The following is a 26,942-nucleotide window of genomic DNA, read 5'->3' as shown; positions in this document are numbered from 1 at the left end:
TTTCCTCCTATTTCCAAAGAATACTGATAAGGAATTTTGATTCAGAGCCCCAATGGGAAAGGTGTTGTTGATGTATGCGGATTATTTTGGCACTCAATAAAAATAAAATTATTATACTTTTAAAGGGAATGTCAGCATGCTTTCAAACCCTAAATTATTTATATATGCATGTATCTTTTTCAAAGGCAAGTTCGGCAATACCTTTTATATGGCCAAGTGTTCCTCTGTTGCTGATAAATCACAATTTGCATTGATATACAAATTAGGCTGCAGGACTATGGTAGATTTGAAGTATCTGTCACCCCAGCTCTATTCCCTGCCCACGGTTACCTATTCCTGCTTGACTGACAGCCTCTATGCTGTGTGACTTCAGGCAAAGGAGTAGAAAGGCACGAGGAGGCGGCAAAATGAAGACGGACTGCCATGGCGTACTGGACTGAACACCGGACTAGGGCAGCGTGAAGAGAATTGCTCATTAATGATGAACGAGGACTACCATGCTCGGTACTTGTAAAGAATAGTCGGATGCTCGGATAGGCTTGATTTATGTACAGAAGTTAAAGGGGAATTTGAGCATTTTTCCTTCAGATCTTTCGGAAAAATACTAGACTTTCCCATTGACTTCCATTATACTCCGTACAACAAGTCGAGCCTGTCTGAGTGTCCAACCGGCTCAATTCGAGTACCAAGCATGGAAGTGCTCACTCATCACTATTGCTCATTTTTTAAGAGATCTTGGCTTGGAGCATCATACTATATAGCCTGATGTTAGATTGGGCTTAAAAGACTAGAAAACCCTGATACGAGAACTGTATGAACAGACGTATGGTGGTCTGCGGTATATATTTAGGTTTTTTTTCCTCAAACATTTTAGTGCATCTGATCTTAATCTGTATGGTGAGAGATAGAGTTGTTGTGAAATGATTTCAGGACTGAATCCATCAACCATGTCTAAGGCCTCTTTCACACGTCTGTGAAAATCACGCACGTTTTTCACGGACGTGTCAAAGGTGTTTATGGCACACGTGTGTTCTCCGTGTGTTATCCGGGATAACACACGGAGAACAGGAACTTTCTGCTCACCTGTCCCTGGCGTCGCTGTCCGTGGTGCTGATCTTCGGTCTCCGGTCCTGCCGACTCCCCGCTCCGGCTGCAGTGGAGTGAATATGTAATGAGCGGCGGTCGGAAGCACGTGACAGCAGCGGCAGAGACAGCAGCGCTGGAGAAGGTGAGTAAAGTTTTTGTTTTTTTTCCTCTCACAGACACGTGTTTTCTCTGGTGCCTGTCACATGGCACACATCCGTGTGGTCCGTTTGCGTTCCATGTGACACCCGTGATGCCGGAGAAAACGGGGACATGTACGTGTGCTCCACACGTACACACGGTCCATGGCAGAATACGCACATGAGCACAGACCCATTGATTTTAATGGGTCTACGTGTGCCTGTGTCTCCAGTACATGAGGAAATGGACCAAACACGTACCGGAGACACGGACGTGTGAAAGAGGCCTAAGAACCGCCTGCTACCTCCCAGCATCCGCAACGTCATCACCAGCGTGATGTCACACCAGGTTGGCTAATCAAAAGTGGAACCGCGGATGCTGGAAGACAGTATGCAGTCCTCAGGACTCCAGTCCAGTGGCTGCAGGTTACTGATAAGGTCATTGGACCGGTTCCTGTGAATTGATTCTTTTAGGTGGGCCTTTATCTATTTAAGAGGCCTGGGATCAGTTTTCTGTATTTGTTCAGGATGTCTTTGCTTTTTTTTATTTATTTATTAATTTCATTAATTAAATTAATTCCATGACTGAGGTTGTGGTGTTTCCAATAATAATGGCCTGAGTAAAATGCTGTGCAAGAGGTATACTTCATAATCAAACTAATGTGCCTTTTTCAATTATGATATTGCCTCTGGTGGACTTTTTTCTGTTTAATTTTCCAAATCAGGAGAATAGGAAAAACAAAGTAAAATAATTTGTTGCTATGGGCAACTAATTTCTCTCGAAACAATTTTGTCCTACAACACAATACACTGGGTCACCAGCAGGTGGCGGGCGCGAGCACTGTCAAGGTGACAATCGATATTTCGGTTGTCTGCTTCTCATGTCTGGCGCTTCCCTTTCACGTTATCGTGCGTGTCCGTGAAAGTCAACTCGGCAGTTTGCAGGAATCCTGCCGGGATCCCGACCGTCCATGTACGTAAGACTGCGGCGCTTCTTCGTGCACATTTGTGTGTCGTCCTGTGTCCCGCTCGCATATTGCACCTGTCATTAGCTCTCAGGCACCGTCTTCATTGTGGGTGAAACTTACGTGTGGAATGCAGGGCTTGCAAGATGACGTCATAAACGCGACTCCGGCTCACATGGATGAAAGTCCATTGCAGCTATTGTGCTCCCCTCTAGTTAGATACATCTGCTTTGTGTAATGATTGGTACACATTTATTTTGGTGTAATGAGGGCTGAATGGAGAACTCAATAAATATAATCATTTGTTGAAAAGCTGTCACAATACAATCCTGCCCAACCATTGTGTGTGCAAAGTGGGACATTTGTAAGGCAGCCCTGCATGTTACCCACTATGGCATTAATCACCCCACAAATCACATTGGATACATTTCTACACCTTTTGATTTGCTTTAAAAGATATGGACACTTTTAACATAGAAACAAAATAATTTAGTTAATAATATTGCACTGTTTCAGTCTGAAATCTTCACTTACAGACCCCAATATGCAGTTGGTTGCCGGATACAAAGTTCTCTTGTGGGAGTGTCTCTCTCTGTAATACAGGCTGGATGTGAGCTCTGTACTCTGGGTGCTGTGGTCTCGCTCGCTGGTAAGCTCCTTTCACATTGTGTTTCAGTGGCTCCGTTGGGGCATACGTCCGAAATCCCACCCCTCCCCCCACAAAACGTGTTTCGGACGTGTGCGCCGACAGGACCATTGAGTATAATGGAGCAGACAGAGCAAGCGTGTGCTCTGTCTTGCACCATTTTCAGGTGTATATGCTTTTTGCAGGCGGACACCCAAACGTAGTCTAATACGTCTGGGCATCCGACTGCAGAAAGCCTTTACACCCGAAAATGGTGCAAAACAGAGCACATGCGTGCTCTGTCTGCTCCATTATACTCAATGGCCCTGTCGACGCATACGTCCGAAACTCGTTTTGTGGGGGGAGGGGCGGGATTTCGGACGGAGCCACTGATACGCAATGTGAAAGGAGCTTTAGGCTCCATTCACACGTCCGTTTTCATACGTATCGGAGACACAGACATATGCAGACCCATTAAAATCAATGGGTCTGCACACATCAGTGTTTTCTCACAGATGTGTCCCTATGGCACACACTTGTGTTTGTGTGTTCTGTACGGAGACAAGTCCGTTTTTCTCCGGCAGCACTGATGTCACATGGACCATACATTGATGTGATCCTTGTACCGGAGAAAACATGTGTTTTTGAAATAAAATTATTTTCCATACTCCAGAGCTGCTGCCTTCAGCGCTACTGTCACTTGCTTCCAGGCCTGTTCATTGTGCTCATGAATATTCACTGCACCGTGGACCCAGAAGCAACTGTGACATCTGCGCAGAGGAGAGGTGAGTAAAAAGTTCCTGCTCTCCGTGTGCTATCACGGAGAGCACATGGAGAACACGTGTGGCCAAATCACGGCACACGGATGGTCATGCGCACCTTCAACATGGACTAGGGAACATGTGTGCTTTTATTGCGGATGTGTGAAGGGGGCCTTATGTATCCACACAGCTTTTATCTTGCACTTCCTCTCCATGTTCCTTCCTCCTTGTTTATATTTTTTTTTTCTGCCCTTCCAGAGAGATACTCTCCATTGTAGATTTGAGTAAAACCCTTTTCCCCTCCCTCCTGCCTTAGGCTAGTTTCACACTTGCGTTGTGCGTCATCCGTCGCATTGCGTTGTGTGTCGGATGTAACAGATGCGACGAATCCTGCAAAACAACGGAATCTATTGTAGCATTTTTTTCAGCGATTTACTCAACTGAGCATGCGCAGTTGTGTAAAGACGGATCCGTCACAGGAATCCGTCAAATGATGGATTCCGCCGGATTCCGCCACCATAGGCTTCCATTATAAAAATGACGGACGCCGACGGACTCCCGCACATTGCGTTTTTTTTACGCTCTGGGAAGCGCAGAAAAACGCTACATGCTGCGTTCTTTCCGCCTGGCAGATACAACGCAGCGTCGGCCGGCAGATGCAACGTAAGACCATCAGTCACAATGCGTCGTCCATACAAGTCTATGGGAAGCAGCGGAATCCGTTAACGGATTGCGCTGTTTTCCAAAACGACGGATTGCAACTGAAGGAAAAAAACGCAAGTGTGAAAGTAGCCTTATATCTAAGGCGGGCTTTACACGTTGCGACATCACTAGCAATTGCTAGAGATGTCCAGCACGATAGCACCCGCCCCCGTCGCACATGCGATATGTGGTGATTGCTGCCGTAGCGAACATTATCGCTACGGCAGCGTCACACGCACATACCTGGTCTGCGACGTTGCTGTGACCGCCGATCAATCCCTCCTTCAAGGGGGAGGTGCGTTCGGCGTCACAGCGACCTCACTAATCGGCCGGCCAATAGAAGCGGAGGGGCGGAGATGAGCGGGACATAACATCCCGCCCACCTCCTCCCTTCCTCATTGCCGGTGGACGCAGGTAAGGAGATGTTTGTCATTCCTGCGGCTTCACACACAGCGATTTGTGGAGCTGCAGGAGCGACAAACAACATTGTACCTGCGGCCGACCAGACATTATGAAAATGACCGACGCTACACAGATCAGCGATATTGTACGCTTCTGTGCTCGTTCGTCGCACCTAGGATTTAACGTTGCGATGTTGCTACTGGCGCCGGGTGTTCGTCACCAACGACGTGACCCCAACGATATATCGGTAGCGATGTCGCAACGTGTAAAGACCCCCTAAGGCCTCAGACATCAGGTTTTTTGACGTATGACAAAAAAAAAAAAAAAGATTGAGTTTCATCAGTGATTTTCATCAGATGTTTTATCGGTGACCTCAGAGTTTGGGCAGAGGTTCTTCCGTTTTTTTTTTTTTTTTCACCTCATTCAGACATCCATGTTGCACATACGTGTTGTATCCATTTTTTCTCATTGATACAACACATACCTATCATAAAAATCTATAGGGCTGCTCACATGTCTGTTTTCTCCAGTATCACGGATGAAAAGGTCCAATACAAGTTTGTTCTTATCCAGTGTCATGGTCCAATACAAGTCTATGGATCCGTGAAAAACACATACAGCACACGGATGTTTAACATTAAAAAGCATAGGAGAAACTTTATCAGTTATTTATTTCTTTATCCATCTGTGATAAACACTGATGACACACGGATGGTAAAATCAGACACACGGGTGCAAAACACTGGTATCATTTCTTAAATGCAAACGTGAATGAGGCCGGAGCAGAAGCTCTTATAGATTTGTATTGTTTTTGCAAAGCACTCGGCTAGGTAAAACACAGACATCAAAAAACAAAAGAGACATGGAGTAATAAATAGTGCAAAATAGTAACAAATTTTATTCAGTTATATGAAATAGACAAGACACAAAAAAAGGGGGAGGGAATGGCCATGTAAACACAATAAAATGCACAGAATGGGGGGATGGGAGTAGATGGTGACCCCAGGGGAAGAGGCAGCAGCATGTATAGAAACAATCCAAAAATGTCAGTTTATTAACCTGACTGGCAGTTATTACGGACAAAACACCAACATGACAGCATGTAATAAATAAATGGTCATAAAGTGCTAAGTGCATAAGTGGATTCAGTGCAAAAGATAGCAGCATACAGAGCTTATAAAGTGCCAAGTGCAAACATGAAATCGTAAAGCTGCTATGAGCACAGTACATGTGTGAAATCCACTATATCACCTGCCATCAACATAGTGCAATGTATAACAATGTACAAAGGGCTGCTTGCAAGATGTGGGTACCGCTTCATCAGGGAGGAAAGGCGAGGGTGACCCTCGCCTTTCCTCCCTGATGAAGCAGTACCCACAGTGGTAATATCTATCCTGCGAAACGTACGTTGGAGGTTATAGGGGGCACTCTTCTATGGGGGGTCTCCCTACCTGGGGATCTTGGCTTCTTTTTTGCAATCAGCATCTTGCAAGCAGCCCTTTGTACATTGTTATACATTGCACTATGTTGATGGCACTTTATAAGCTCTGTATGCTGCTATCTTTTGCACTGAATCCACTTATGCACTTAGCACTTTATGACCATTTATTTATTACATGCTGTCATGTTGGTGTTTTGTCCGTAATAACTGCCAGTCAGGTTAATAAACTGACATTTTTGGATTGTTTTTATACATGCTGCTGCCTCTTCCCCTGGGGTCACCATCTACTCCCATCCCCCCATTCTGTGCATTTTATTGTGTTTACATGGCCATTCCCTCCCCCTTTTTTTGTGTCTTGTCTATTTCATATAACTGAATAAAATTTGTTACTATTTTGCACTATTTATTACTCCATGTCTCTTTTGTTTTTTGATATTGTATAGGAGTATGTGCTAGGCACATGTTTTGCCCCATTGAGGGCAATTGTGCCTCATATTGTGATAAATGACGGTCATGAGGTATAGTTTTCAAAACACAGACATACCGCAGCAGCAAAAGGGTAGAACATTGTAATGAAAACTATTTTAGGCCATGTGCGCACTTTGCGTCGAGGTAGTTGCAGTTCTAAACGCATCCTCTGGCAGAAATGGTTTTTGCCAAAGTTGGTTTTGACCACAAAAACGCTATAAATACGCTTGCGTTTTTACCACGTTTTACATGCTTTTTCAATGTTTAAAAACAGATGCGTTTTGAATACAAATACACTGCTAAATAAACTTTAAACATACAAACACTATAAAAAAAAGGAAAAAAATGATAACAAATATCAATATTAAAATCTTATAAAAAATGGCTTATTTTATTAAAATGATAACTGTGTGCTAATATTTATGCATAAAATGACATTTATTTATTGATTTTCATACATTTAATTGTCGGACTATGTGTGTGTGTAAAGGGACATATCATGCCATTAATTTTTGACAAAAACACATGCATTTAATTGGTCCAAAAAGCATGTAAAATGCTAGAATTTTGAAGTAGATTGCGTTTCGCAACTTCTCATTGACTCTAATGTTAGCAAAACGCTGCCAAAATGGCAAAAACAATTGACATGCTGCTTCTTTAAACGCTGAGTTTTTGCCAAATTTTCTGCAACTAAAACGCTGCATTTTAAACAGCAAAGTGCGCACAAGAAATCACCATTTCCCATAGACTTTGCTTGAAAATCAAAACGCATGCCTTTTGGCATTAAAACGCTGCAGTTCAAAACGCTGCGGAAATGCAGGTAAAAACGCTAAGCGCGCACATAGCCTAAAGGGAGTTTGTCACCAGTTTTTTGCCACCTAATCTGAGAGCAGCATAGCATGGGGGCAGAGATCCTGATTCCAGCGATGTGTCACTTACTGGGCTGCTTAGTGTAGTTTTGATAAAGTTACTATTTAATCAGCAGGAGATTATCATTACATAACTACATATTGTGTTGCCAGGTAGTCCAGCATATTCATGAGCTCTGTATAACGGCTAGATCTGCAGCAAAGAAAACATTAATTGTATCAAAATGGCAGGAAACAGCTCAGTAAGTGACACATCGCTGGAATCAGGGTCTCTGCCTCTACATTATGCTGCTCTCAGATAGGGGAGCAAAAGCCTGATGAGAGAGTCCTTTTCAAAAGTTGCTCAACTTTGAGGGGTGTGAGGCCTGAAGTCAAGGGAGTCAGACGTGTCTGTATGAGCTGCGAATCCAACCAACACAATCTTGGCAAAAATCCAAGTTCAAGCATCTGCATTTCGGTTCTCACTGCAGACAGTTACTGGCCTCAGTGTGGATGCATCGACGGTGTAGTGGTGCTGAGGATGGTGATCGTTTGCAGTGGTCATGCACATTGATCGCATATCATCACCTTAAGGAAGCAGAGATTTCACATGTAAAGCGCTATGGAATAAATGGTGTTAGAATAATAAATGATGGTAATTATTGGGGGGACCACTGGATCATGAGGGTTGTAGCTGCTTAATTTTTTTCTAAATGCTATTAACTTTCCTGCCCAATTTTTTAAACTCCCAGACAACCCTTATCTGGTCATTGGATCTGAGTCCTGGAGATAATAAGGCCATGGGACAATGTACCCACGGATTTTGCAGCGGAAAACCTGCGGATTTATCTGGATTTTCTAGATAAATCCGCCGGTTTTAGCAAGTACAGACACTCCCCATGTTATCCTATAAGAAATGGGGAGTGCTGTGTCCATGCTGCGGTATATGCGGCTGCGGAATATGCTGCGGATAGCCCGCAGCCGCACGTAACTGCATGTGAATTATTCCTGCGGAAATATCTGCGGAATTCCCACTCCTCCTACTATGGACATACAGGGAGGGAATTCCGCAGGTAAATCGCACAAATGTCCGCAGGTTTACGCAGATATTTCGCTGGAATCCCGCAGCTATCCATTGATTCGGGGAGCTGCTGCGGGAAACCTGCGGCTATATCTGCGGGTACATTGTCATGTGGGCACGTAGCCTAATGGTTGTGATAATATACAATTCTGATAAATGACCCTATGACTTGTATTCTAGGTGCGCCTCTATAGATGGCCGCCATGTTCCGTTGGAGGAGTCCCTTCCGGATAGCAGTACGATTGCTTCAGACTCATGTCGTAAGATCAGATTCCTTATTGGACCAGTTAAAAACATGCACCACCGAATACCAAGTTTTCCAGCTGCTCGGCATGAACAGATCGGCCCTGACGGTGCATCACGTGGGCTACGCCGTGAATCTGCTTTGGTGTCTTCAGGAGGGAAATCCAGAGAAATCTAGAACTGTCACCCAAATTCAAGATCATCCGGAATTCCTTGTACTTCGCACTTTAGCACAGAACAAAATTGATCTTCTAGAGGACAGAGAACTGGTGGATGTTTTGCATAATTTTTTAAGGTAAAGGTCCTTCTATTATTATTACCAGCCGCCCGCTGTGCTTCCTGTATGTATCTTCAACAATCTGGGGATTCACATCTCAATCATATTACTGGGGGGGGGGGGGTCAACTCTATTCAGATGCTATGAAAAATGTTTGTGCAGATTTATGGAGCTGCTGCGAAAAAGAATCTTCTGCAGGAAAAAAATACCTTTTATTGGACAGTATTCCAAAGTGGAAGCCATCGTGTGTAGTCTTATGTCTGTGCAGGGGATTTTGAGTGTTGCATTACAGGGAATCTGTTAGCAGGTTTTTGCTATGTAATCTGGCATCAGCATGATGGAGGGCCAGAGAACCAGATTCTAGCAATGCATCAAGGTCTCTTTAACACATCTGTGCAAAATATGAATGTTTTGCATGGTCCGTGGTGAAGGTGCGTTCTAGTGTTCCATGTTCTGTCTGTGTGCTATCCGTGTCACATCCGGATAGCACACGGACAGCATGAGCTGTATACTTACTGTTTCCGGCACTGCTGTTACTTCCGGGTCCACAGTGAGTGCAGTGAATATGCATAAGCATAATGAGCAGGGCCCGGAACTAACAGCAGAGGCTGAGACCGCAGCACTGGAGACAGGTAAGTATAAAAATTCTTTACTTTTATGTGACCTGTGTTTTCTCCGGTACGTGTCACACTGATGTCACACGGATCACATCAAAGTGCAGTCCATTTGACACCCCGTATTGCTGGCAGAAAATGGACATGTCGTTAGGTGGCTCACACAGACACACGTGTGCTCCACATGGACACATGGTTCGTGAGAAAAGACAGATGTGTGACCAAACCCTCTGATTTTAATGGGTCTGTGTGTGTCCTTGTCTCCAATATGTGTGAAAATGGACTTCACACCTACACAGAAGTGTTAAGTAGGCTTCACTTAGTTTACCGGATGCAGCAGTTATGACAAAATCACAGTTTTCTCTGCTGCAGATGTAGCAGAGTATGGAATGCTGAGCTGTGTATAACTCCGCCCACACCACTGATTGGCAGCTTTTTCTGTACACTGTATATCGACAGAAAGCTGCCAATCAGTGGTTTGGACGGGCTTGGACTAGGAGGCCCGAGGCAGCCTGTCCTTCATTGATAATCTACTGCTGATAAAACACTAATTTTATTGAAACAGCAAAACACAGCCTGGTAAGTGACACATCAATGATATCAATGTCTCAGCACCTACATGATGCTGCGTTCAGCTTACATAGCAAAAACCTGGTGACAGATTTCAGTCAAGAAATCAACTTGCAGAGAGTCTTGTACCCATATAGATAAAAATTTAGATTTCAAGATACTTTCTTTTTTTAAAAAAAAAGTGGATTTGTGTTTCTTATGCTGTATTCACACATACATGTGTCGTGGTCTAATTTTGGACCCCCTGAGGGTCTCCAGACCCAAACATGACAGCCTCATATAGGCCTAAGAGGCCACACAAGCAGTGAGAGCCATGGCCCGTCCGTGACGCACAGATTTGTAAATGGTTTTATTACAATAAGGCTTACACACTGCCTATGGGAGTCGGGCGTAATATTCACAAAAGGCCATAGAACCAAATGGAGTCAAAACCAGTGCAAAAAATAAAGGTATTTAAAGAGATTTTCCGGGCTCTAACAAAATTTCTGCCTTCACTCTATGTGGTTACAGACTGCTGAATTGTGGCACTGGGCAATGTGCACACTGTCAAGATTCCCCTGTATCTTCTGTGTTAGTGGTGGGTCATGTGCAGACTAGATTCTCATCCGCTTCTTTCAATAGAACATTGAGGTATTCCCAATGCTTCCAATAGAACACTGAGAGAAGCGGATGAGACTGGTGAGCACTTCACCCCAACTATGTACATCACATACAGTCACCGCTCATAGGCCTTGGGAATGCAGGGGAATCGTGACATTGTGCGCACTGCACACTGCCACCATGCAGCAATCTGTTGTCATGAATGAGAAATTTGTCCAGACCCCTGAAAATCCCTTTAATATCATCAGGGGGGAGTAATGGTACCACCAATTTCTGGATACACTATATAACTCTTCATTTATTGCCAGGTTTCAGGTGGCGGCATATGATACATTAATACAGCAGCTGGTTGTGGAAGGCTGGAGAAGATTAGACCGGTGAGATCATGTATTTCCATTTCTGACTTTGACATATGATGTATAATACAAAATGATATTGTGGTTCTATGTTTGCCAGAAAATTCAGTGTAAGGCTGCGTGCCCACGATCAGTGTTTGCAGTGTTTTGGATGCAGCGTGTTTTCTCTGTGTCCAAAACGCTGCATTGTACAGCACAAGCACAGCGGATGGATTTATAGAAATCCGGTGCCCACTGTGCATGCACTACCCGCAGCGTAAACTGACCTGTCGTGCGGCATTCCGATCATCCGCATGTCAACTGTTTTCTGCGGACTTGCAAGCGTTCTCCGCAGGAAGAACACAGCGAGAGACTGTAGCACCCTGAACCCTGATCGTGGGCACGGGCCGCTGCGGTCTCCTGCGGAGGAGACACACAGTCCTGCAGGTCAGGACCATAAATACTTTTATGTCCAAAAATTACCAAAGTATTCTAGGAGTGATACTTTTAAGGCTTCATTGCTAGAATACGTTTATAATTTTTGGACATAAAAGCATTTACATTGACTTTCTCTAAATAATTATTATGTCTAAAACATTCTTTCTGATCAAAGAGAACTGCTCCCCGATGTCACACAAACATTATTTTTGTCCCTTTTTTTTTTCCTCAGTCTGTATTAAGAATATAGACTTCAATTATATGACACAAAGGCAGTTCATCCACAGCGGGCTGTGCGCTGCCGCTGTACAATGCTCTATCAGGGACCTTGTTTTAGTGCCTCTATAGAGTCTACCTCTGTATTTTCGGAAGTCATGGATCTTGGTGTGTTTTTATATATATATAGGCGCATAGAGTTCTGCTTAAAGGGAACCTGTCAGGTGCAATATGTACCCAGAACCATGAGCAGTTCTGGGTGTATATTGCTAATCCCTGCCTAACTGTCCCTGTATCTAGTAGCATAGATAAAGATATCTTTAGAAATAGTATTTCTTCATGATAAACTAATGAGGCCAAAGACTAGTCGCAAGGGCGTTAGTTCCCTCGACTAGTCCGCCCTCTTAGCATGTTAGCATGCCCACAGGAGCGTACTAACATGCTATTCAATGCCCACGTCATTGGCCGTGATGCGCATACCTGTGTCCATTGTCACTCCTCAGATGCCGAGTTTAGGCACAGTGCGCATAATCAAAAGTCCCAGCATTTCCGGTCATGTGCATTAGACCCGCTTCCCAGCTTCTTAGTGCGCATGACCGGAAGTGCCGGGACTTCTGATCATTTGCAATGACCCTCAACCCGACGTCTGAGGCGGGTAACAATGGACACAGGTATGCGTGCCACGACCGATGACGCTGGATATTGAATACCATGTTAGCACGCCCCTGTAGGTGTGCTAACATGATAAGAGGGCGGACTAGTCGAGGGAAGCAACGCCCTTATGACTAGTCCCTGCGCTCATTAGCATATCATAAAGGATCTTTAGAAATACTTTTCTAAACATCTCATTATCTATGCTACTAGATACAGGGACGGTTAGGCAGGGATTAGTGATATGCACCCAGAACTGCTCGTGGTTCTGGGTGCGCATTGGACCTGACAGGTTCCCTTTAAATTGTAAAAAAAAAAATCTGTTCCAGACTCTGTCTCAATTCTCCAACAAAATCCAAATGTTTTACATGCAGATTTTGGTGCAGATTTCCTGCGATTTTTGACCGTATACATAGTGAAGAGTCAGATGCATGGTAAATTCCACCAACACAATTAACATGCTGCAGAATAAAGACTGTGAAATTTTTGAGATTTTAAAAATATTCAATTTGCTGCTTCTACCGCAAATCTGTATTGAAAATATGCAGCAAATTTGCAAAGCAAATTTGCAATGTGTGAACAAGCACTTGCGATCCTCTCCCTCTGGATTCTATGGAAATATACTAAATGGATCTGTAACAAGAATTTGTGTGTGTGTGGGGTGTGGGGGGTGTTGTGTGTGTGTGGGGGGGTGTTGTATGTGTGTGTGTGTGTGTGGGGGGTGTTGTGTGTGTGTGTGTGTATGTATATAAATGTATATATATGTATATAAATGTGTGGTGTGTGTGTGTGGGGGGGGGTGTTGTGTGTATGTATATAAATGTATATATATGTATATAAATGTGTGTGGGGGGTTGTGTGTGTGTGTGTGGGGGGGGGCTGTGTGTGTGTGTGTGGGGGGGGGGCTGTGTGTGTGTGTGGGGGGGGGGTGTTGTGTGTGTGTGTGTGTGTGTGTGTGGGGGGTGTTGTGTGTGTGTATGTGTGTGTGTGGGGGGGGGTGTTGTGTGTGTGTGTGTGTGTGTGTGGGGGGGGGTGTTGTATGTGTGTGTGTGTGTGTGGGGGGGGTGTTGTGTGTGTATGTATATAAATGTATATATATGTATATAAATGTGTGTGTGTGTGTGGGGGGGTGTTGTGTGTATGTATATAAATGTATATATATATATGTATATAAATGTGTGTGGGGGGTTGTGTGTGTGTGTGGGGGGGGGCTGTGTGTGTGTGGGGGGGTGTTGTGTGTGTGTGTGGGGGGGGGTGTTGTGTGTGTGTGTGTGGGGGGGGTGTTGTGTGTGTGTGTGGGGGGGGGGTGTTGTGTGTGTGTGTGGGGGGAGGGGGTGTTGTGTGTGTGTGTGGGGGGGGTGTTGTGTGTGTGTGTGTGTGGGGGGGGGGTTGTGTGTGTGTGTGTGTGTGTGTGGGGGGGGGGGGGTTGTGTGTGTTTTTCCTCTGATCCATTTGAAAAGTCCATTCACAAAAGACTTTTACATGTGTGATCCAGGGTTAGGAGCGATGGGCTCCACACTTGTCCCAGAAGTGTTTTTGGATAAAAGATGATCTAAAGTTTTGCAGAAGTGCAAAATCTGCCCCTTGTGATGGGATTTTGTTTTTTACACACAGGCTTGATCTTCCAACATTGGCGAAGTTTGCCATCTGCTTGAAAAAGCAGGACCTGACCACCAGTCCCCTCTTAGGACAGATGGCCAGCAATTGTGGACCGGAACCTGGAAGACACCAATGACCCCGAGTAAGTAAATAGCCATTTTTATCCAACCCAATACATCCACATACATCACATTATCCATATGAAAGGCACCATTAATTCTCCTGCGAAGTTTTATTTCTTTTATTTTTATTTCTTTATTTGCTCCTGGCCATTGCCGGAGCGATTTATCACTAGAGATAAATTGATGCTAAATTTGCATGAGGTTTCCAAGAGATTTTCATATTACTAGATTCAGGAAATAAATGTCTACTGCTGTTTAAAATTGCTCAAATCCAGCATATAGCAATTAACAAAAAATTGTTCGTGACTTCACTAAAGCAATGTGGAGTAAAAAAATTACTGTCAAAGCTGCAGTCGATCAGTGATTGGCTGCAGTGGTCAGGAGACATCACCTTCTGGTAGAGGAAGACACAGGAAATGATGGATGTTCTCCAGGTGAGAATTTTTATTTTTATTTTCACAACACCTTGGATACATTTTAACATAAAATGAGCCAATCCCTTTAAAGGGAATTTGTCACCAGGTTTTTGCTCCCCCATCTGAGAGCAGCATAATGTAGAGACGGAGACCCTGATTCCAGCGATGTGTCACTTACTGAGCTGTTTACTGTCATTTTGATAAAATCAATGTTTTCTCTGCTGCAGATCTAGCAGTTATACAGAGCTCATGAATATGCTGGACTACCTGCAGCACGTCAAGTAGTCCTGTAAAGATAATCTCCTGCTGATAAAACAGTGATTCTATCAAAACTACACTAAGCAGCCCAGTAAGTGACACATCGCTGGAATCAGGATCTCTGCCCTTATGTTATGCTGTCTCAGATTAGGTGGCAAAAACCTGGTGACAGACTCCCTTTAAGGTCCTTCTTTCTTTTTAGTTGTGCTGCTTTGTATAATTGTAATGTATTCAGTCCATATCTGGCATGATATTATATTATAGACATACCGTTCTTTCTCGGCAGAACGTTGTCCTGCCTCCTGGTCTGTTTACAAGCAGTAAGTTCACCAAATCTGCAAGAAAGACTGATCCAAAAGACGGAGTCCATCATCCACAAACTGGACGTGTCCTCCATCAGGCACGCATTCAGAGTGCTGAGGCTTTTCTACAAGTACAAGTTCACGTATGTCTCCCTGCTGGAGAAATATGACGACTTCTTCAAACAGAATATTAGAACAATGGATGCCAAAAACCTGTGTAACATCACTGGGACGTATCATCACCTGAGGTTAAACGGTTCCGACTTCCCAGTTTTGGCAAAACTGAGGCTTGTGGAAATGATAAAAACATGTCATGATCCAGAGACTTTTACAGATCTGTTTGATGCCTTAAGCAGAATGTCAACCGATCCCGTAAGAGACAGGTCAGTGTCCTAGTACTCGGCACGCATGGAAACCATGTTCTAATATTGACTCAAGTTTCATTAAAGTTTTACATAAAATATCTAGTAAATATAAACATTGTAATATATATTATCAAAGAAATCTGTTTTTTTTTTTTCCTCCAGTTATGAGCCATTTCTCCTCCCTTCTAATATCCAGCAAATATAAACATTGTAATGTATCTTATCAAAGAAATCTGCTCCTTTCTCCACTTATGAGCCATTTCTCCTCTCACCTAATATCCAGCAAATATAAACATTGTAATATATCTTATGAAATAGTCTGCTCCTTTCTTCACTTATGAGCCATTTCTTTGTCGCTCCATTGGGAGACCCAGACAATTGGGTGTATAGCTTCTGCCTCCGGAGGCCACACAAAGTATTACACTTAAAAGTGTAAAGCCCCTCCCCTTCTGCCTATACACCCCCCGTGCCTCACGGGCTCCTCAGTTTTCATGCTTTGTGCGAAGGAGGCTGACATCCACGCATAGCTCCACATCTTGGTCAGCAGCAGCTGCTGACTAGGTCGGATGGAAGAAAAGAGGGCCCATAACAGGGCCCCCAGCATGCTCCCTTCTCACCCCACTCTGGTCGGCGGTGCTGTTAAGGTTGAGGTACCCATTGCGGGTACACAGGCAGGAGCCACATGCTGTTTTCCTTCCCCATCCCTTAATGGGCTCTGGGTGAAGTGGGATCCTAATCGGTCTCCAGGCACTGAGACCGTGCTCCCTCCGCAGCCCCTGGGGAATCTGCTGGACAGGAGCCGGGTATCGTCAGGGACAAGGCCCTGCTACTGTGAGGTACTCTGTGTCCCCCTGGGGGACCGGGCATGGAGCGCTTGTGCCATACACACTGCAGCACTGCTGGGTGTGTTAGTGCGCCGGGGACTACCGCGCCGGCCGCGCTTATTTGCCGGCCGCGCTTATAACTTTAGTCCCCGGCTTTTGCGGCCTAGTATCGCATATTCCCGCCCCCAGGCCTGCCAGTCAGGGGAAGGGCGGGACGCTGCACAGGACGTCAGCGCTGAGGGCTGGAGCATACTCTGTATCCTCCTCCCCCCTCACTCAGCTCAGTGGGGCATCAGATTCCCGCACTTTCTGGGGCACGCCCACGGCCCCCTCCTCCCCACAGAACGCTGGCAGCCATTCCTGTCAGCACTTCTGACGCTGGAGAGGAGAGACAACACGGCTCTGGGAGGCCCAGGCAAGGGAATCTGGTGATCACACAACCGCTTTGAGCGGTCGGTAAGCAGCACCTGGGTGCTGGCCCCACTGAGTGCCGAAGTGTACATATATATATATGCTTATATGCTATACATTTACACTGTACGGTCGCACTGTTGATTTTTGGCTATATACCCTCCTGGATTGTACTCAGAGGAGACAACAGCATGTCGTCCGCAAAAAGCAAGGGTGCCAAAGCACAGGCTTACTTTGCAACCTGTACCTCATGTGCGGCTATACTACCGGCAGGTTCCACCGATCCTCATTGTGTGCAATGCTCGGCCCCTGTGGCACTTACTCAGCCGGAGCCTCTGCTACTGGTGGCCCAGGTGGAACCACCTGCTACCACTGTCCAGGTGACAGGGACGGAGTTTGCAGTATTTGCTGACAAACTGTCTGAGAGTATGGATAAATGGTCTGCTAAGATATTAGAAGCCTTACAGTCCAGACCGGTGACTCAGGCCACGGGCACTGTTCAATCATTGACCCCAGGCCCCCCTCAGTTGGAGCAGCAAAGTGCTCCTGGGGTGACCCATAGGTCCCAGGGTGAGGTCTCTGACACGGACCGCAGTCCTAGGCCGCCTAAACGGGCTCGCTGGGAAATTCCCTCGACCTCATCACACTGTTCGGAGTCTCAGCAGGAGGACTCTCTGGATGATGAAGCGGAGGTAGCAGATCAGGATTCTGATCCTGATGCCGCTCTCAACCTAGATACACCTGAAGGTGACGCCATAGTGAATGACCTTATAGCGACCATCAATCAGGTGCTGGATATTTCTCCACCAGCTCCTCCAATTGAGTAGTCAGCTTCTCAGCAGGAGAAACTCCGTTTCAGGTTTCCCAAGCGTACATTGAGTACGTTTCTGGATCACTCTGACTTCAGAGAGGCAGTCCAGAAACACCGAGCTTGTCCAGATAAGCGTTTTTCCAAGCACCTTAAGGATACACGTTATCCCTTCCCCCCTGACGTTGTCAAGGGCTGGGCTCAGTGTCCCAAGGTGGATCCTCCAGTCTCCAGACTGGCGGCTAGATCCATAGTTGCAGTGGAAGATGGGGCTTCACTCAAAGATGCCACTGACAGACAGATGGAGCTCTGGTTGAAATCCATCTATGAAGCTATCGGCGCGTCTTTTGCTCCAGCATTCGCAGCCGTATGGGCACTCCAAGCTATCTCAGCTTGTCATGCGCAGATTAATGCAGTCACACGTACGTCTGCTCCGCAAGTGGTGTCCTTAACTTCTCAGGCGTCGGCGTTTGCGTCCTACGCCATTAATGCTGTCCTGGACTCTGCGAGCCGTACGGCGGTAGCATCCGCCAATTCGGTGGCAGTCCGCAGGGCCATGTGGCTACGTGAATGGAAGGCAGACTCTGCTTCCAAAAAGTTCTTAACCGGTTTGCCATTTTCTGGCGACCGTCTGTTTGGTGAGCGATTGGACGAAATCATTAAACAATCCAAGGGAAAGGATTCATCCTTACCCCAGTCCAAACCAAACAGACCTCAACCACGGAAGGTACAATCGAGGTTTCGGTCCTTTCGGTCCGCGGGCAGGTCTCAATTCTCCTCGTCCAAAAGGCCTCAGAAGGATCAGAGGAACTCCGATTCATGGCGGTCTAAGTCACGTCCTAAAAAGACCGCCGGGGGAACCGCTCCCAAAGCGGCCTCCTCATGACTTTCGGCCTCCCCAAACCGCATCCTCGGTCGGTGGCAGGCTTTCCCGCTTTTGCGACGCCTGGCTGCCACAGGTAAAAGACCGTTGGGTGAGAGACATTCTGTCTCACGGTTACAGGATAGAGTTCAGCTCTCGTCCTCCGACTCGGTTCTTCAGAACATCGCCGCCCCCCGAGCGAGCCGATGCTCTTCTTCAGGCGGTGTGCACTCTGAAGGCAGAAGGAGTGGTGATCCCTGTTCCTTTTCAGCAACAGGGTCAAGGTTTTTACTCCAACTTGTTCGTGGTGCCGAAAAAGGACGCATCCTTCCGTCCTGTTCTGGACCTAAAACTGCTCAACAAACATGTAAAAACCAGGCGGTTCCGGATGGAATCGCTCCGCTCCGTCATCGCCTCAATGTCCCAAGGAGATTTTCTAGCATCAATCGACATCAAAGATGCTTATCTCCACGTACCGATTGCTCCAGAGCATCAGCGCTTCCTGCGTTTCGCCATAGGGGACGAACACCTTCAGTTCGTGGCACTGCCTTTCGGCTTGGCGACAGCCCCACGGGTCTTCACCAAGGTCATGGCAACAGTAGTAGCAGTTCTGCACTCTCAGGGACACTCTGTGATCCCTTACTTAGACGATCTGCTTGTCAAGGCACCCTCTCAAGTGGCATGCCAACACAGCCTGAGCATTGCTCTAGAGACTCTCCAGAGTTTCGGATGGATCATCAATTTTCCGAAGTCAAATCTGACACCGGCCCAATCACTGACATATCTTGGCATGGAGTTTCATACTCTCTCAGCGATAGTGAAACTTCCGCTGGACAAACAGCGTTCACTGCAGACAGGGGTGCAATCTCTCCTTCAAGGCCAGTCACACCCCTTGCGGCGCCTCATGCACTTCCTAGGGAAGATGGTAGCAGCAATGGAGGCAGTTCCTTTTGCGCAGTTTCATCTGCGTCCACTTCAATGGGACATTCTCCGCAAATGGGACAGGAAGTCGACGTCCCTCGACAGGAACGTCTCCCTGTCTCGGGCAGCCAAGGCTTCCCTTCAGTGGTGGCTTCTTCCCACTTCTCTGTCGAAGGGGAAATCCTTCCTGCCCCCATCCTGGGCTGTGGTCACGACGGACGCGAGCCTGTCAGGGTGGGGAGCGGTCTTTCTCCACCACAGGGCTCAGGGTACTTGGACTCAGCCAGAGTCCTCCCTTCAGATCAATGTTCTGGAGATAAAGGCAGTGTATCTTGCCCTAAAGGCGTTCCAGCCGTGGCTGGAGGGCAGGCAGATCCGAATTCAGTCGGACAACTCCACAGCGGTGGCTTACATCAACCACCAAGGCGGAACACGCAGTCGGCAAGCCTTCCAGGAAGTCCGGCGGATTCTGCTATGGGTGGAAGCCACAGCCTCCACCATATCCGCAGTTCACATCCCGGGCGTAGAAAACTGGGAAGCAGACTTTCTCAGTCGCCAGGGCATGGACGCAGGGGAATGGTCCCTTCACCCGGACGTGTTTCAGGAGATCTGTTGCCGCTGGGGGATGCCGGACGTCGACCTAATGGCGTCCCGGCACAACCACAAGGTCCCGACATTCATGGCACGGTCTCAAGATCACAGAGCTCTGGCGGCAGACGCTTTAGTTCAGGATTGGTCGCAGTTTCAACTCCCTTATGTGTTTCCTCCCCTGGCACTGTTGCCCAGAGTGTTACGCAAGATCAGGTCCGACTGCCGCCGCGCCATCCTCGTCGCTCCAGACTGGCCGAGGAGGTCGTGGTACCCGGATCTGTGGCATCTCACGGTGGGCCAACCGTGGGCACTACCAGACCGACCAGACTTGCTGTCTCAAGGTCCGTTTTTCCATCTGAATTCTGCGGCCCTCAACCTGACTGTGTGGCCATTGAGTCCTGGATCCTAGCGTCTTCAGGGTTATCTCAAGAGGTCATTGCCACTATGAGACAGGCTAGGAAACCAACGTCCGCCAAGATCTACCACAGGATGTGGAGGATATTCTTATCTTGGTGCTCTGATCAGGGTTTTTCTCCCTGGCCATTTGCCTTGCCCACTTTTCTTTCCTTCATTCAATCCGGATTAGAAAAAGGTTTGTCGCTCGGCTCCCTTAAGGGACAAGTCTCAGCGCTCTCTGTGTTCTTTCAGAAGCGCCTAGCCAGACTTCCACAGGTCCGCACGTTCCTGCAGGGGGTTTGTCACATAGTCCCTCCTTACAAGCGGCCGTTAGAACCCTGGGATCTGAACAGGGTGCTGGTGGCTCTTCAGAAACCACCTTTCGAGCCAATGAGGGATATTCCTCTCTCACGCCTTTCGCAGAAAGTGGCCTTCCTAGTAGCAGTCACATCACTTCGGAGAGTGTCTGAGCTAGCAGCGCTGTCATGCAAAGCCCCTTTCCTGGTGTTTCACCAGGACAAGGTGGTTCTGCGTCCGGTTCCGGAATTTCTCCCTAAGGTGGTATCCCCCTTTCATCTCAATCAGGATATCTCCTTACCCTCTTTTTGTCCTCATCCAGTTCACCAATGTGAAAGGGATTTGCACTTGTTAGATCTGGTGAGAGCACTCAGACTCTACATTTCTCGTACGGCGCCCCTGCGCCGCTCGGATGCACTCTTTGTCCTTGTCGCTGGCCAGCGTAAAGGGTTACAGGCTTCCAAATCAACCCTGGCTCGGTGGATCAAGGAACCTATTCTCGAAGCCTACCGATCTTCTGGGCTTGCGGTTCCCTCAGGGCTGAGGGCCCATTCTACCAGAGCCGTGGGTGCGTCCTGGGCATTGCGGCACCAGGCTACGGCTCAGCAGGTGTGTCAGGCGGCTACCTGGTCGAGCCTGCACACTTTCACGAAACACTATCAGGTGCATACCTATGCTTCGGCAGATGCCAGCCTAGGTAGGCGAGTCCTTCAGGCGGCGGTTGCCCACCTGTAGGAAGGGGCCGTTTTACGGCTCTATTACGAGGTATTATTTTACCCACCCAGGGACTGCTTTTGGACGTCCCAATTGTCTGGGTCTCCCAATGGAGCGACAAAGAAGAAGGGAATTTTGTTTACTTACCGTAAATTCCTTTTCTTCTAGCTCCAATTGGGAGACCCAGCACCCGCCCCTGTTCCCTTCGGGCTGTTGTTCTTTGTGTACACATGTTCATGTTGAATGGTTTTCAGTTTTCCGAACTTCCTTCGGATTGAATTTACTTTAGACCAATTTATAAGTTTCCTCCTTCCTGCTTTTGCACCAAAACTGAGGAGCCCGTGATGCACGGGGGGTGTATAGGCAGAAGGGGAGGGGCTTTACACTTTTAAGTGTAATACTTTGTGTGGCCTCCGGAGGCAGAAGCTATACACCCAATTGTCTGGGTCTCCCAATTGGAGCTAGAAGAAAAGGAATTTACGGTAAGTAAACAAAATTCCCTTCTTTTCCTCCCTCCTAATACCCAGCAAATGTAAACATTGTAATGTATTTTATCAAAGAAATCTGCTCCTTTCTCCACTTATGAGACATTTCTCCTCCCTCCTAATATCCAGCAAATATAAACATTGTAATATATCTTATCAAAGAAATCTGCTTTTTTTTCTCCACTTATGAGCCATTTCTTTATCGATCCCATGGGAGACCCAGACATTGGGTGTATAGCTTCTGCCTCTGGAGGACACACAAAGTACTACACTAAAAAGTGTAGCTCCTCCCTCTGAGCATATACACCCCCTGGATAACCAAATCTAGCCAGTTCATTGCTTTGTGTTCAGGAGGCATACATCCACACATGCATTCTCATCGAATTTTTCATATTGGAAAGTTTTTGAAGAAAAGCGGGTCCAAACCTGGACTCCCGGCATGTCCCTTCTCACCCCACTGTGTCGGCGGTGCTGTTAAGGTTGATTACAAGGCTGGAGGCTTACATGCCGCGCTCCTTCACCATCCCTCTGGGCTCTGGCTTGAAGTGGGTGCCAGCACGGTTCTCCATGCTTGGCAGGAGACCGGTCTCCATCCGCAGCCCCTTCAGGATCCTGCTGGACGGAGCACTCATCCCCAGGGACTTGAAACCCTGCGTCTCACAAGCCAAGTATCTGAGACGTTTATTCCGGGGGTCCCTTGTATGTTTATTGTTGGGGAGAGTGTGCTGTGTAACTGTGCTGACATTTCCGGCCGGTTCTCTGGTTGTCACCTGAGAACCGCGCCGATGGTGCCTGCGCGCCGGCCGCATTGCTTAAATTTAGGCCCCGGCTTCGCCTGAGGCCTAGTTTCGATTTCACTGCCCTTGCATATCAATCATGCAGAGGGACAGTGCGGCTCCGCCCAACGGCCGTGCGGCACAGGGGAGGGACACTCCTCTCTGAGAACATGCCCCCTCCCCTGTAAATCTCCTTGGCCCTCCAGATCCCGCTCTCAGAGTAGGCCCCGCCCCCTCTCCTCGCTCCGGCGCCATTTTATCAGCGTTCTCTCTGGCGATCGGCGCTGGCTGCTGCATCCCTGCTAATCTGTCTGGGGGTCCGGGCTGTGTGATCTGGAGGGCACACAAACGGTCTGGTAAGCCACAACCTCCGGTTGTGGACCTGCTTATATACTCTCTGGGGGTCATTCTGGCTCAGAGCCCCCACTTCAGCAGCATGTCTCACACTAGGAGCAAGGCTGCAAGGCTGTATTCAATATGCACTGCATGTAAGCTCATACTGCCTGAACCGAGCACATATCCACATTGTGATGCCTGCTCTAACCTGACAATGCCTCAGCCTGGAATCACACCCACAGTGGTCCCTCCGGCTGCTCCGGCTCCGGTGGCTGAACCCCCGGCTTGGGTAGAATCCTTCTCTAGGTCAATCTCCCAGTCTTTTGCCGACTCCATGGGACAGCTGTCCCGGACTTTGCTGACCATGCATCAGCCCCCTTCTCAGGGCGCCTCTGCTGCTAGGGCTCTCTCAGCGGAGCTCACAGAGGATTCTTCATCTGGTCCCAGACCCCGTCCTCCTAAGAGGAGACGCAGGGCTCCCTCCCCTTCCTCGTCCCGTGGCTCTGATTCGAGAGCTGACTCGCAGGACGAAGAGGATGCCTTTACTGGGGGCTCGGACGCTACCTCCATGTGCCCCAATGATCTGTCCGAAAGTGACGCAGATGTTAGTGATTTGATTGCGTCCATTAATTCGGTACTGGACCTCAATCCGCCAGTATCAGAGGAGCAACCCTCTCTGGCAGAAAAGCACCAGTTTTACCTTGCCTAAGAGAACAAAGAGTGTGTTCTTTAACCACTCCAGTTTTCAGGCCACTGTGACCAAGCCTAGGGCCTGTCCTGACAAACTCTTCCCAAAGCATGGTTCTGATGAACGTTTTCCCTTTCCACCTGAGGTGGTCAAGGAGTGGGCTCATTCACCAAAGGTAGACCCTCCGGTGTCTAGACTCTCAGCCCGGACCGTTGTATCAGTGGCTGACGGCACCTCTCTTAAGGATTCCACTGACCGCCAGGTTGACCTTCTGGCCAAATCTGTATATGAGGCGGCTGGGGCCTCATTCTCCCCATCTTTTGCAGCAGTGTGGGCTCTCAAAGCCATCTCTGCTTCTCTGGAGGAGATGCATTCCCTCACCAGGGAATCTATGCCCGAAATGGTTGCCTTAACTTCCCAAGCTTCGGCTTTTTCATCCTATGCCATGTCTGCCATGCTGGAGGCTTCTCACCGCACGGCGGTGGCCTCGGCTAATTCCCTCGCTATCCGCAGGATCTTGTGGCTTCGAGAGTGGAAGGCAGATGCTTCTTCAAAGAAGTACCTTGCTGGCCTCCCTTTTGCTGGATCCAGGCTATTCGGCGAACAACTGGATGAAATTATTAAGGAAGCTACTGGCGGGAAGAGTACTTCCATGCCACAAACTAAAACCAGGAAACCTGCCCAGGGTAGGAACCAGTCGAGGTTTCGTTCCTTTCGTTCCTCCAACTGGTCATCCTCTAAGCCCTCGGCCTCGTCCACTAACTCAGCCAAGGACCAAAAACCCAACTGGCGCACGAAGCCGCGTCCTCAGAAGACCGCAGGAGCTGCTGCCACTAAGGCAGCCTCCTCTTGACTATCTGGCCGCGCCAGCAACGTCCTTGGTCGGTGGCAGGCTCTCCCACTTTGGCGACGTGTGGTTTCAACACGTCTCCGATCAGTGGGTGCGGGATATCATCTCCCACGGCTACAGGATAGAATTCTCTTCCAGCCCGCCAAACAGATTTTTTCTGTCAACTCCCCCCTGCTCCAAGGCCGCCGCCTTCTCTCAGGCCGTGGCATCCTTGCAGGCCAACGGAGTAATTGTACCTGTTCCCGCCCGGGAAAGGTTCAGAGGTTTCTACTCAAATCTCTTCCTAGTCCCCAAAAAGGACGGTTCCTTCCGGCCCATCCTGGATCTCAAGCTTCTCAACAATCATGTTCAGGTGCGGCATTTTCGCATGGAGTCTCTGCGATCAGTCATTGCCTCAATGACCCAAGGAGATTTCCTGGCATCCATCGACATCAGAGATGCCTATCTGCATGTGCCAATTGCAGTTTCACACCAGCGTTGGCTACGTTTTGCAATTGGAGAGGAACATTTCCAATTCGTGGCTCTCCCCTTCGGGTGAGCCACGGCCCCTCGAGTATTCACCAAGGTCATGGCAGCAGTGGTTGCGGTTCTGCACCTCCAGGGGTTGGCAGTGATTCCTTACCTGGACGACCTTCTAGTCAAGGCTTCATCCAGCGCAGACTGTCAGCGGAGTGTCTCGCTCACTCTCGCCACTCTAGTCCAATTCGGGTGGCTTGTCAATCTGCCCAAATCCACTCTGACTCCGACCCAGAAGCTCACGTACCTAGGGATGCAATTCGAGACTCTGCCGGCACTTGTGAAGCTGCCTTTAGTCAAACAGCAGTCTCTCCATCTGGTGGTGCGCTCTTTGCTGAGGCCCCGCCGTCATTCCATCAGGCACCTAATGCAGGTGCTGGGTCAGATGGTGGCGTCAATGGAGGCGGTTCCCTTTGCCCAGTTCCATCTGCGTCCTCTGCAGCTGGACATTCTCCGCTGTTGGGACAAGCGGACTTCCTCCTTGCACAGGTTAGTGGCTCTGTCGCCACAGACCAGGGGCTCCCTTCAGTGGTGACTTCGGCCCCTCTCTCTGTCTCAGGGACGCTCCTTCCTGGCCCCGTCCTGGGTGATCCTCACCACGGATGCCAGTCTATCCGGCTGGGGAGCGGTATATCTCCACCACAGAGCGCAGGGCACTTGGACTCCGTCCGAATCAATCCTCTCGATCAATGTGCTGGAAACCAGAGCTGTGCTTCTAGCTCTCTTAGCCTTTCACCACCTGTTGGCGGGCAAGCACATCCGAGTCCAGTCAGACAACGCGACAGCGGTTGCCTACATCAATCACCAAGGCGGGACACGCAGCCGCCTGGCGATGTTGGAGGTTCAACGCATCCTTCAGTGGACGGAGGACTCCAAGTCCACCATATCCGCAGTCCACATCCCAGGCGTGGAAAACTGGGAAGCAGATTATCTCAGCCGTCAAACCGTGGACAGTGGCGAGTGGTCCCTGCATCCGGCAGTGTTTCAGTCAATCTGCCGCAAGTGGGGCACTCCGGATGTGGATCTAATGGCATCCCGGCACAACAACAAGGTTCCGGTTTACGTGGCTCGCTCCCACAATCCTCAGGCCTTTGCAGCGGACGCTCTGGTTCAAGATTGGTCCCAGTTTCGTCTGTCCTACGTGTTTCCCCCTCTAGCTCTCTTCCCCAGAGTCCTGCGCAAGATCAGAATGGAGGGCCGTCGGGTCATCCTCATTGCTCCGGACTGGCCCAGGCGAGCTTGGTACCCAGACCTGCTCCATCTGTCCGTAGAGGTGCCGTGGCATCTTCCGGACCGTCCAGACCTTCTCTCACAAGGTCCGTTTTTCCTCCAGAATTCTGCGGCCCTCAGGTTGACGGCGTGGCTCTTGAGTCTTGGATCTTGACGACTTCTGGTATTCCTCCTGAAGTCATCTCCACTATGACTCGGGCTCGGAAGTCTTCCTCGGCCAAAATCTATCACAGGACCTGGAGAATTTTCCTGTCCTGGTGTCGCTCTTCCGGCCATGCTCCTTGGCCTTTTTCCTTGCCGACCCTTCTGTCTTTTCTACAGTCCGGTCTGCAGCTAGGACTATCCCTCAATTCCCTCAAGGGACAGGTCTCGGCTCTGTCAGTTTTGTTCCAGCGGCGTATCGCCCGGCTGGCTCAGGTGCGCACCTTCATGCAGGGCGCGTCTCACATCATTCCGCCTTACCGGCGGCCCTTGGATCCCTGGGACCTCAATCTGGTCCTCACGGCCTTGCAGAAACCCCCCTTTGAGCCTCTTAGGGATGTTTCTTTGTCTCGTCTTTCACAGAAGGTGGTCTTTCTAGTGGCCATAACTTCCCTCAGGAGAGTTTCTGATTTGGCTGCGCTCTCTTCGGAGTCACCTTTTTTGGTTTTTCATCAAGACAAGGTGGTTCTCCGTCCGACTCCGGACTTTCTCCCTAAGGTGGTTTCTCCTTTCC

The 26,942-nt window shown here is 48.3% G+C and overlaps 1 protein-coding gene across 1 annotated transcript in view; it reads left to right on the top strand.

The window, feature by feature from the left end:
* The first annotated feature begins 2,098 nt into the window (after positions 1–2,098).
* LOC142245044 (FAST kinase domain-containing protein 1, mitochondrial-like) overlaps positions 2,099–26,942 on the top strand; it is a 76,750-nt gene continuing 51,906 nt past the window's right edge. Inside the window, 6 exon segments of the mRNA XM_075317295.1 lie at positions 2,099–2,196; positions 8,697–9,054; positions 11,129–11,197; positions 14,075–14,162; positions 14,164–14,201; positions 15,142–15,540. Of these exon segments, the coding sequence (XP_075173410.1) occupies positions 8,711–9,054; positions 11,129–11,197; positions 14,075–14,162; positions 14,164–14,201; positions 15,142–15,540 (938 nt within the window). The 5' untranslated portion in view covers positions 2,099–2,196; positions 8,697–8,710.

The sequence above is a fragment of the Anomaloglossus baeobatrachus genome, chromosome 7 (genome assembly GCF_048569485.1).
Source record: "Anomaloglossus baeobatrachus isolate aAnoBae1 chromosome 7, aAnoBae1.hap1, whole genome shotgun sequence".
Classification (NCBI taxonomy): domain Eukaryota; kingdom Metazoa; phylum Chordata; class Amphibia; order Anura; family Aromobatidae; genus Anomaloglossus; species Anomaloglossus baeobatrachus.
The sequence above is the reverse complement of the archived record's forward strand: the minus strand, read 5'-3'. Positions and strand labels throughout refer to the sequence as shown.